This window comes from Musca autumnalis, unplaced genomic scaffold (genome assembly GCF_047663935.1).
Source record: "Musca autumnalis isolate F117 unplaced genomic scaffold, ASM4766393v1 scaffold_5, whole genome shotgun sequence".
NCBI classification, from domain to species: Eukaryota; Metazoa; Arthropoda; class Insecta; order Diptera; family Muscidae; genus Musca; species Musca autumnalis.
Window position 1 is genome coordinate 131,024,748 of NW_027412088.1, and position 12,366 is coordinate 131,037,113.

General features: G+C 41.9%; 1 protein-coding gene across 12 annotated transcripts in view; it reads right to left on the reverse strand.

Moving 5' to 3' along the window:
• The window catches only part of RyR (Ryanodine receptor), a 177,148-nt gene that overhangs the window by 25,362 nt on the left and 139,420 nt on the right, over positions 1–12,366 (reverse strand). For 4 of the 12 annotated variants that reach the window (XM_073992185.1, XM_073992188.1, XM_073992182.1 and 1 more), the window contains exons 15-24: positions 8,755–8,959; positions 7,931–8,678; positions 6,716–7,872; positions 6,244–6,396; positions 6,069–6,184; positions 3,731–6,003; positions 3,183–3,662; positions 2,791–2,928; positions 2,313–2,587; positions 148–2,248 (exon numbers count right to left, since the gene is read on the reverse strand). In XM_073992185.1, the coding sequence (XP_073848286.1) occupies positions 148–2,248; positions 2,313–2,587; positions 2,791–2,928; positions 3,183–3,662; positions 3,731–6,003; positions 6,069–6,184; positions 6,244–6,396; positions 6,716–7,872; positions 7,931–8,678; positions 8,755–8,959 (7,646 nt within the window). Of the gene's footprint in view, positions 1–147; positions 2,249–2,312; positions 2,600–2,790; positions 2,929–3,182; positions 3,663–3,730; positions 6,004–6,068; positions 6,185–6,243; positions 6,427–6,715; positions 7,873–7,930; positions 8,679–8,754; positions 8,960–12,366 lie in introns of all 12 variants that reach the window. The other 8 variants (XM_073992187.1, XM_073992177.1, XM_073992179.1 and 5 more) reach the window with 3 other exon arrangements.

Here is a 12,366-nt window from a genome sequence, read left to right on the forward strand (position 1 = left end):
CTTTCCGTCCTATCGAACGAAAAGTGGAATAAGGAGCTTGAGATAAAGTTAAAGGAAGATAGATACCACATAAGAGCGAGAGAGAGAAACTTAGAAAAATAGAAAAGTTCTTTCGTTAAGGGATTCTTCATAGACCTGACCACTTACCATATGCAACCCGTACAAGACTTTAGCCATGGCTACAATGCGATCCACGGTTTCCTGGGTCTTATCTCGACCCTTGTCGTTTTGGTTGGCTGCCTTCTCGATTGCAGTTTGTTCTTCGGTCGGTTCATCCTTTTTGCCTAGTTTGGAATACAAGTAGTGCTGCCATGACATTTCATCCGAAGGATCCAATTTATCAGGCAGGGTCAATTGGTTGCGAGCGAATTCTATGACATCGTACTCGGGCATCTTCTTCAAATAGCGATCCTTGCAGTGTTGCACCAATTCTTGTTCGCGACCTGCGAATAGATTAAGACCAACTGGAAGAAGACGTTTCAGGCAGGCGACCATTAAACTGGCTTGAATCTCCTTGTCCTTGTCACGTTTCTTATCGCGGTTCTTCTTTTTCTTCTTCACTTTACCGCCAGTAACGGGTGCACCTTCGGTTATGGCCGATCTCCTAGTTGCTGTGGGCATAATCAAAGCCATGTTGTCGATTTCATTGGCGGAAATAAAGTTTTGCTCCTCCTTCAGGAAGTATTGACTCTTTGACCAGATATTGAATATTTCCGCCACATGGTTATACAATTCTTCGGCTTCGGGTATGTTATCCTTTAGCCAATGATTACGTTGTAAATCGACGTATTTGATCAACAGTGGGTAGAATGAGTATATATCGCGTACCAGTAGATTCCAATCTTCCTGCAACTGAGTTTCTACCTGAGAGGTGTCGTCTGTGGCAGATTTGATAAAACCACGCATGCTTTCTTCTTTGTGGAACATGTTCTCGGTGCGTTTCTTGACACGCTCTGCCAAGGGCAAGAATGGATCTTTGAGTAGTTCCTCGGATGTGTTGATGATGATCTGTTGCGTATATGCGGCAATGCGGGTCATCCAGGGGGCATTGTCGTTGCCAATGTTCTTTTTGATCATCTTAAGGACGTTGCGAAGCAATGAATTCATGTGGTCGGCCGTAACCATTGTGACGTGGTTACCGCTTGTGGGACTGACATTATCGGGCCCTTGAGACCACCAGAATGGCAAATAGGAACACAGTAGAGGTAAAATGACATCAATGACATGCGGAGCATCGTGATAAGTCTTGTCAGATTCCACAAATTGATCGACCTCAGCCAAAACGGTTTCCAAATTCGGCATACAGCTTTCCATCTTTACCATAATATCTTGGGCCTCTAGTGAGTGATCGGCTATGCGATTGAGAAGAGAGAACTGATTGTGCTTATTCAAATGCGGCTCAAAGAATGCAACTGGGAAGCAGGAACTGAATGCTCCCAAACAGGAACCCAATGCCGGACGGTGTCTTTCAATTTCCGTTTTCAAATATTTACGATCTTGTGTCAGAGAGCCGTCTGTTCCTAAATGATACAGAGCTGCCAATATTTTATAAGACGCCACCTGGATTTCATCCAAAAGTAGGTCACTGCCATAGTCACATGCTGCCAAGTGATCGAACATGGCTGTTAGAACGGGCATAACCACCTGGTTTATATAACCCAATGACGTGGACGTTTTCAAGTGTGTTCCTCTCAGATGACTGTATTTTCCATCCTGTAGATTAAGGATTGTATTGCCCAAATCATCCGCCGTTTGGTTGAAGAAAGTTAGCATGGATGTTCTAATGAATTCGGGACAATTCTTTACCAGTGTGCGAGCATCAATGCCCTTCACCAGTACTTGTAGACAACGAACAGTTATGCGTACATCGGGTCCAAATGCAGTCAAACGATTGCGCAGCAATGATGCCAACTTACAAAATATGGCTGCCACCATTTCTTTCTCCTTTAGTGAGGCGGCGCCCACATTGTTGGTAGCAGTGGCCACTGCAATGAAGTAATTACGATGTGTAGAGAAGTATTTCTCCATCAGAGGCAGCACCACCTTCGAAAAGAATTTAATGTCCCGCGATGCAGTCTTGAATGAGGTTCGTCTGCTGAATGTGGTGGATGGTTTCAGCAATTTCATGTTTATGGTAGCACGATCTAAGTATTGGATTAATTTTTCCAATAAAGAGTACGAGAATCTCAACTCGGCAGATGCCTGTGTAGCACCGCCTTCACCCTCCAAAGCTCCACCTTTAGATGGCCTAAGCAAACAAGAAATCATGAAATTCTGTTCTATATAGTTAGTTAGCTTCCGCATATACTTACTTATGCAACTTGTAGCCTTGGTATTGCATGTATTTCAAGAACTCCTGAGACCTCTCGCGATCTTTGCGCTTTTCCTTGTCTGTCAACAAGTCATATGGCACAAGTTGTGGATGAATAACGCCGCCACATGAGGTGAGTTCTTCCTTCTTCTTTTTGGCCCATATATCATGAGAGTTTTCAGCCAGGCGTTCGGCCATATTCTGCATTTCTCTGCTGAGAGTTAAATTGGTCATATCCACCGGGTGTGGGTGGTAGTTAAATGCACTGCCCTCGTTCTGGAAGTCATTCTTATTGATTAGAATAGTTGCCGGAAATATTTGTTTGATTGTGTCCATGGGGAATGTTAGTATAATTTAAGGGGGAATGGTAAAACATGTAATTACAAGAAAGAAGGGGGAACATTTGAGAAACATATCATGGGGTGTTTGTTTTGCCAATTGTTAAAAACTAAGTCGGTACTGTGAAGCGAAATACATACAATTTGTGGTTTAGATTGACGTCTTGTTGAACCACGATTGTTCTGAGGCACCTCAATTTCCGAATGTTCAATAGTCCATCCGAGAGCCAAAAGGGCCTTGAGGCATTCTCTGACTGGATCCCTATACCTTTCACGTTCCTACAAGTAAAACAAATGCTAGTGAGTTCAAATACTTGTCGCAACACATCACAATGCTGCTGATAAGAGGTTTCGTATGAGCCCACATACATAGCCTTCAGTTTGTAATTCTATGTATGCTAACTCAAGACGAAACTAAGCAAATCTGTAGCCTTAATGCAGTCTTAAAGGCCGTTCAGTGGAATGTAGTCAATCCTTATTTCATAATTACATTCCACTAAACATCGACTTCTTGACTGGCTGTAAAAACATACATATTCTGTAAGCATGCTGCATGGCTTAAGCCTAGGATGTTTACGATCGGTATCCGATCGCACTTCACCATAGGTCCAACCACTTTCTAAACGGCGACTAGCCCAGGCATCGTGGTAGTGTTCGCTGAATTTCTCCACCAGTGAATTGTAGTCGTGTGTCAAGTTGACATTGGATGTCTCGATGGGATTGGGATCATATTGTGGCTGATCGGGAGCACCAGACTGACGACCATAAAAGTCTTCGTCTGAGTTCTTGGACAAACTGTAGTCCGGTGGTAAAGCACAACCAATTGCAATCAAACATGGCAAAGCCTTGCCAAACAATTCTGGGTCGTAGTCCATGTTGCTGAGTGAGTCAAAAATGTTAGAGAACAAGAGCATAGTAAGACGTTTTTCTTCGTCAGACGCTGCTCCGTAGGATCCTTGGCCTTGACTGGAGCCGTAGTATTTGGCGCAGCGATCGAAGTGCAAAGTAAGGAGCTGAAAAGGGAAAACGAAGATAAACAATTCAACTATCCTCCTCTTGGGGATTAACTAGGAAGACTTACCCTCAAAGCCACAGTCGTGTACTCTGATAGTTTTGAGACATCGACCGTCAACTTGCGCAAAAGTTTCAATAACATTGCAGGTTGCATTTGCGATGTCAGTGCCACCAAAAAGTCGGATACAGCTTCTCTCTGGCCCTTTGTTAGCATACGGTTCTTAGACAATCTATAGACCGTGTGCAGTGTTGCATCTAATAGACTGGCATAGTTTTCTGCCTCGTTGTAGAACTTAGAATGTTTGATGAGCAGGGGCAAAATGGAATTGCCGATATATCGATTCATCGAAAGGGCCATATCACTTTCGGAACCATCACTCTTGTCAAGAATAGTGGCAGTTCGGAGATCAGGCAGGAAGGCGTCTTCTAACAGGCGATAGAAGAGTTCCTGCGTTTCTATGCCGTATACGCGTTCTAAGAATAGAACGATACTTTGTTTGTTGTTCGGCAATAGGCCGGATGGCATGTCCGACTTAGGCTTTTCCTCTCCCGGTGCAGTCTGGGTGAGTGTGAACTTTAAGCTGAGGACGCCTTGAAGATCCTCCAGTGGCACAAGAGATCTCAAAATAGCTCTAGCTCGCAGTGATTCGTTTTTACCTTGCTCTATTACGGAAGCATCGGGGGCACACCTACCTAGAAGATCTACGAGCGTACAGTAGAAGTTCAAAATAGAGGCACCCGTATCAATATAATCTTCGTCGTCATCGCCCTCCGGCAGGGGATGTGAGAAATTTAGGCCGGCGATAGTGCCTTCAGCTTCATCTTGCATTTTGCATCGATCTGAGATGCGTTCTGACATTCGGTTGGCCTCAACTATGGCCCGGAATAGACCTTCTCCTTCTCCTCTTAGAGCCGGCCCTAGACATTCTGGACGTCGGATAAGAAGACGAATGACAAGGTTGGCATTCTCTTCAACGCTTTCACCATTTACCCATACGCAGTAGCGTAAGAAATCCAAATAGCGTTCACCTTCCACGGGATCCCAACCCAGGTCGGGATAGCCCTTTTCAACCAATTCAGAGTTGCTTTGCAGACCGCATCGCGATAGATAGACGGCAATTTTTTCCAAATAGTGTTCTCGTAAGGCCAGAGCTAATTCTGTGTTCTCCATCAAACTTGAGTATGCCACATCTAGAGGAGTGGATCCGCGCAAACTAGGTCTCGCTAACAGAATATTGGCGTTGTCCAACAAAAAGTCAAAGTGATCAAACATGGCTTTTTGATTCTGCCGTCCAGTTCGACAAAAATAGCAGAGGAAACGACAGCAAGCCACCACCATTTCATGCGAAGTGTCCTTCTCCTTGGCTGGGGCTCCCTCCATTCCCTCCTGTTGGGTCGGGGCATCACTCTGGGCTTGAGCTCGTCTCCCAAGAGTGTTCATCATAACAGCCATCACATTCTCGTGAATGCGAAGAATGCGTATTAAATCCGGATGTTGGAAGAATGTAGCATTGTTGACTAATTTCCACAATCGCTTCCGCATCAACTCTTCCTCTTCCTGGCTCATTTGGACGGGAAGCAACGCACGGATTTGGCTCAAACCAACCCACATTTCAGCAACATCTTCGCGGGCCTTGTTATTGATTACGTACGTTTTTTCAAGAGCTCTCACCAATTCGCCCACTGTGTCGTATTGTCGCACAAGCAGGCTAAACATTTCTCGCACCAATTTTGGCGTTTCAATCTGTGATTCCTCCGCCCAACTTACAATCGTCTTAATCAATACTTTGCGGAACACTTCTTCAGGAGTTTTCTTCTCAGGTTCCTCAACTTCTTTGGGACCCTCTTCAAGTTCCTTCACCGTATTAATAAAGTTGTATATCTTTGTGATTGGTCCCGTTTTTACTTCTTCGACCGCAGTGCTCTCTGCTTCGTCAGGCTCCTGTAAAGCATTCAAAGACACCTTTTTCATTAGACTGTCATGAAAGTCGTACAAACTTCCTCGCAACTCCAGACCGCAAGTGCAATTTTCATGGTCGTCTGGTTCTAAATTCTTGAAGCATAGGATTTGGTTCATTTGTTCTCTAGGAGGACAACGGAACTCTTTCGTCTTTTTGGCTGCTACAGCACTTGGAAGGTCAGATTGTTTGATTTCAATATAACGACGCAGCTGATCTGCTTGTAGATCGCCCACAAAGTCATGTGAGAATGCAATTATGCTTTCCACACGATGTCTCAACTGGATGTCATATAGATGATGCAGCAGATAGCACATCTGTAACTTGGCACCTTCGGCCATCTTCATGGTAAGCAAACCCTTACGGTGCTCGTCTTTTCCATCTGAAATGTTCGCGATAGTCTTGTTACTCGTCCAAAGTTCTTCATACCGGTTATCCTATACTTACCCTTTTCAAACGTTGGATCCCATGTCTCCGGATCGATCATGACCAGTAGTTTTTGAACATCTTCATCCGTCATAACACCGACGAGAAGTAGACGATCTGTAAGTTTCAAAAGTGGCCTAAAACAGATAGAACCAAAACGTTACTCTGGGAACTTCCGCAAACCTAACGAACTTACAAGAAAAGATTCTCATTGGTCCAACCGATCGGATCTCTGTTGTGCACTTGGTTTATCACGACCGCCTCCTTCAAAGCTTCCATAACAAACTCACGCACTACTTCTAGGGGGAATTTCGGGGAGTACAGGTAATCGATGTCTGGTATTGGTTCACTGGAAGCATTGGTTTGGATATTTATAGGTCTACGTCAAGAATGCACATACGATGGGAAAAGGGTGATCGCAACAGCGTAATTGAATGGTTGTTGAGTGATGGTGAAGGCATGCAAAGGCAGAGAGAGAACACACATAGAAACATAGTGAAGGTACAAAAATGATTCACAGGGCATGGTAAAAGAAGAATTTTGTAATGGAAGAAAGCCAGGACACTGAAACCGATTGATAAAAAAACTTGGGACGGATTACCTTCCCTCATTTAAATATAGAGAAGGTAATTCATAGAGACAAAGGCTTTTACTAGCTATGAACTTACGTAATTTCTGTCATTCGCATTTGCGGACGAACGGATTCAGTAACCAGAGACCTCAGCGAATGGCGCATTTCTTCGTCGTCATATAAGAATTTCAACTCAGGTCCTAACGGAATGATATACTCCATTTTGCAAGCTTCCATTGTGGTCGCATGTGATTCTAAATGCAATGCGATCAGCAGGTCGTAGAAACCCTGGCGTAGGGGTCCACTCATATATTCCGAACGTATGGCGTACAACAGTTGCTTTTGGTCGACATGCTGACACAGGGCATGAGCTGCTCTATAATTTGATTGATAGCAAAGAGCTGCGTACAGTGTCAGCGTATGAGCGTGGAAAGATAATAACTTGTCCATTTCAATCAGTTCAAGAATATCTATGCATCGATCTTCCTCGGGTATGTGAAGGGCCAGCATGGAGACCGGATCTTCGCACAACATAGACCAACCACGAATGTCGGAAAGTTTTAAAGCATGAACCTGAAGGGCTGTATTTGGAACACGAGCCCATTGGTGGGGTCGTAAGCATTGTACTTTTAAGCGAGGTGGTGATTGAGGATTGATATGCTTATCACTGGTGGGCAGTACAGCAGCTGAGAGTGGCAGCGTGGTGGCTGTGCGACCTAATTCAATTTGTAAAATTTCTTTACTGGTTGCCTCCACGAATATAGCAGGGAAGAGCTTTGTGTTTGGTTCCATTTGCCAGCGATGGGAAGTCTGTTTGCCTTCGCAAGTAAAACTGATCATGCCAGTGGCTGTGTCTACGAAGCAGCCAACGAACATGCCCTGAGAGGCTCCCTTGCCCGAGGCGTCCTGCGTTACTTCGTTGAATAACTCGTCAGCACGAACCACATAACAACTCTGGCGATTAATGCGTCCAATGGGCATTTCATAGTCATCCTCAATGATGACCGAGGCTCGACGAACCTTATCCTTATTGAATTCTTTGCTATGCAAGTGATATTGGGTTGTTACCCATCCTACGTAAACATGAGTAGGATCCTGACCGGGGAAAATGCGGACACCATAGAAGTATTCATTAATCAGTTTCAGACACTCGGCATCAAACATTTCGTCTCCTGAAGACTCGACGGCGGGTTGCCCTAAATTGCCGCCGCTCAATGCCTTTGGGCCCTGAGTAGGAGTTTGGGGCATTTCCGTCTGTGAAAGAGAATTCAGTTACAATGGGTCAGGGGCCATAATTCACATAACTACTTACGTTGTTCAAACGCAAAGACGGCGCCTTTGCTGTCAGCTGGGTCGCCGCAACGTTACGACCTTGGGTCATTGCAGAACGTCTGTCTGGACTAACTTCCGGTGCTCTGCCTGGAAGTTTTTCTTTACTTTGATCGCGTGACTTTTTCGAGAAGAACTTGAACGGACTACGACCACGCTTTTTCTTATCATCCATAGCACCGCCATCTTCGATGCCATTCATGTCGAACGCAGACGTGGATCGTTGTAGTTCCTCCGATACCCCCAAATCTGATTCAAAGGTAATGTTGCGCGTCACTGAAGCCCTGCGTGGTGGCCTTGCTGGACTTCTGGCCATGTTCTCGTCCGCCTCGGCAGTGTCATCATAGTTTCTATTCAAACCCTTAATGTCGTTCATTGAGAAGCCACTCTTCAGCATGTGGTCCATATGGGCTGAAGTCTGTTGCTGGGCAATTTCTTGGGCTTCCCGCATCAAGCGGTACTGTCGCATTTTAATCTCCTCCCATCGTCTTGCCTTTTCGGCTTCACTAATAAACTCACCCATACAAGTTACGGGAAGGGATAGGCGCAAGAATTCCCAATTGGCCTTTTCCATGGTCTCAAATGTATTGTGTGAGATTTTCAGATGCGGTGGAGTATCAGATCCTCCGGGAATTCGAGTAACATCAATACGACAATCTGGCATTTCTTCGGTGTTTTCGAAAATCGGCTGATCCTTCGTATACCAATGGGTAACTGGGCGACGCATATTCCTGTAAATATGATGCATAATCACATAAATGTAGATCCGGGAAGGTTCAATGGTTATATGAACAAATGAAAACTTACACACAGAATGGTTCATAGCCCTCTTGTAAGCCACACGTGGTAAAGAATTTCAGTGAATCTACATCTTGACCATAGATTAGGCGAGCCTTTTGTCCTACTCCCAAAGTACAGGCTGGCACAAATCCGACACCCTCTGCCGTAACATCGGCAAATGTGGTTTCACCACCCAAAGCATCCATCAGAAGTTCACCGTTCAGTGAGAAACCTATAATTAGCGTGACATATTAGATGTGACCAATCGCTGAATTAGGAAACGGCTATTATGTTTGCATCTCTAAATAATATAGCTATGTATGTATATACAGGTAACGAAGCAGTGTTTTACGCCATTATTTTCGGCCATGCTCAGGTTATGTGTATATTTTGACATCAAAAATTTTTCGTTAGTCAAAATGTTTTTTTGGGTTTCGTTTGGATGATCAGTATGTATATCACACGCTGCGGTGTATGTTTTAATTCTGATTAATTTTTGTTTCGATTCTTTGGTTTCATTAAGCATTAGCTGTGTTAGTTGGCAATAAAAAAGCAAAAACTTAGATAGGACATGCTCTAAAATAAGGGTTGTTTTTAATGTTAATATGCTGGTGAAAAGGGTTACTTTTTGATGTTCGTTAACCATCTGGAAAATATACGGTTTTTGACAGACGTGTTAATTTTGTATTTTCGATTTACAATTTTGGGTAGATTTAACCTATGTGGGTTGGTAGATCGGTAGGCAATCTTATTTGTATATTAGGGGTATTCTAATGCCATGTTCATACCAGCATTTGAATCACGTTGTTCGCTCTCATAATTACGTACACGAATAAACCCGTTCATACGACATGGTACACAATTTATAGCAACATGACTCATATTTTCCTACTTTTTATTTACTGATTTTAAAGAAAGTTGTAGCCAAAAGACAAGTAAAATTAATTGATATGAACTGAAAAAATTTTGTCCTTCTTTCATATGTCTATTTAATACTAAATTATATTATTTTCATTCATGTTTTCTATTTTTTCTCACAATTTTGGTGTTTTCAGAACATTTTTTAATTTTTCTATTTTCAAAATTAAAGAGAGAGACCTGCCAAAATAACTTTTTTTTTATTTCGATAAATTCTCTCATTTGTTAGAGACGGGACATATTTTATCGTCGTTTGGAGATAAATTTAAATCGAACAAATGAAAAGAATCGTTGTACGTTCTCAAATTTTTGTATGGGAAATTAAGTAATTATATCTTAATTTGGGTTCGAACAACGAATAGAGAGCGAATTAGCCTTAGTATGAACAAGGCATTAGTAAGGGGTTCATCTTTCGGGAAAACAGAAATTTTGAAATTTGCCATTATGTTGCAATTTTAGCCTTTTGAAGTTTCACGAACACAGATACTGAAAGGTCACTATTACTATGACACTTTTCAAGAAATATTGAGCAGTAGTGGAATTCTCTACCTGATTTTTTGGTTACCGACAGAAATCGTTAAAAGCTGAAATGTTTATTATTGCGGTAATTTACGAAATTTGTCAGTTGTGCACTGAACACATCAGAAAACAAGTAACAACGGCGTTAAGTTCGGCCGGGCCGAACTTGTTATACCCTCCATCACGAGTTGTATAGCACTAAAATAGAACAATTGCAGTCAAACTTCTCTATAACGTAGCACTTGGGGATCGAAGAATTACTAAGTTATAGAAAAAATTCGTTATAGAGAAACAAAGGCAAAATTGTTAATTTGACCTACATACATGAGTAATAAGGAAACAAACGTGAATATATATGTAAATACACATAAATTGATTTATTTTGTTTAACTTTATTAAGGCGAATGTTAGTTTATAATGATATTTGAATTAATTCTCTTTCGAGTTGAGCTGTTATGACCTAAGGGACACATTGAAAAATTAGGAATCCACCGAAGTCCCACACATGCAACCATTATGCTACGTTTCACGGGCGGTTAAGTGCGATCATCATGCATATTCGAAAATTGTATATTCGAATAATTTATTTATTTATTTGATTGCCAGTTATTTAATTGCAAACTTTTCCTATAGTCCGACTTGGCTGGCAACCCTATTTTTCAATGCTTTATTACAAATACTGTGGCAGCTTTTTGATCAGCAATATTTGTCATCGCAAGCTTTGACAAGCTTAGAATGCAAGGGCTCGGGAGACCCTGGTTCGAATTCCACCCTGGCTCATGCTGAAATATTTTTTTGCATTTTTAAATTGAATTTTTATTTAGGATTGAAATTAGAAGTGATTTTCATTTGTTTTTGATGTTGCCACTTTGATTTATCAAAGTCTTCACAATTTGCAATGGAAGAAAATATATGATGGGTAACATTATTTCTAGACTCCAGAAAAATGTATAATTCTCAGTTAAAGGATCGCAATCGATATTGACATTGTCTTTAAACGTAACATTTTCAATACGTATTGATACCCTATTCTTGTATTTCAATATCAGCATCTTCTATAGCTGTACTTAAAAAACCCAGCAAAACAATCGTTAGTTATTTCGCTTTAGATGTCTAATTTCCGAGCAACTAGACACCTATATTAACACAATTTTCATTCTGAAAGCGCTTTTAAATGAGTTTTGCTTCTCTTTTTTAAGGTGCACTTCAATAAAAAGAGCGTTATGAATGTGTTTTGTTTCCCATTTATTGTGTAGACATCAGTGAGAAAAAGTTTGACAAAACTTCATTATAGAAAGGTTATTTTGTGTGAGAATTCCCATTTGTGCAATAAAAACACTTGATTATAGAGAAGTATTCGTTACCGCGAAGTTCGTTATAGGGAGATTAAAATATGTGAAAAAGGACTGCAAAAAGCTGTGTTTTCAATTTTTCTTCGTTATAGAGAAAAACTGTAGTTTCATTTTGTTTATGAACAAGACAAAATTCGGGAGGTACCGTTCTATGCGGGCTATATCACAACGTCGATCTATAGCGACAAATTTCAGGCGGAAATCAGACTAAATACCAAATTTCAGATATTTCGGTAAGATAATGTGCCTAAAACCTTCAAAATCCAGTATATCAAGAGGCACGCTTTTATGGGGCATATAGAAAGACGTGGACATATACTGATAGTTCTCTTCTGGAATATTTTATAACCCAATGGAAGACTAAATAAAAAACGTCAGTCATTTCGGTGGGATATTGACGTCACAACCTTCAGAATTACGAAAATCGGAAGGGACCGTTCTATGGGGGCTATATCAAAACGTGTACCTAACTGACGAATTTCAAATGGAAAGCTTTTTACCTTCAACGTAGACTAAATACCAAATTTCAGCCATTTCGGTGGGTTGCCGGGGCGACAAACTTCAAAATACAGAAAATTGTGAGGCGCCGTTCTGTGGGGGCTACATGAAGGCGTGGACCCGTACCGACAACTTTCTGGGGGATTTCAGCCATTTCTGTGGAATATTGAGCCCATAACCTTCAAAATACCGAATATTGGGAGGTACGGCTCTACGGGGGATATATGAAGGCGTGTACCTATACCGACAAATTCAGGACATTTCAGACATTTCGGTGTGTTATGGTGGCCAGAACCTTAAAAATACCGGAATTCGGGAGGTGCCGTTCTATGGGGACTATATGAAGGCATGG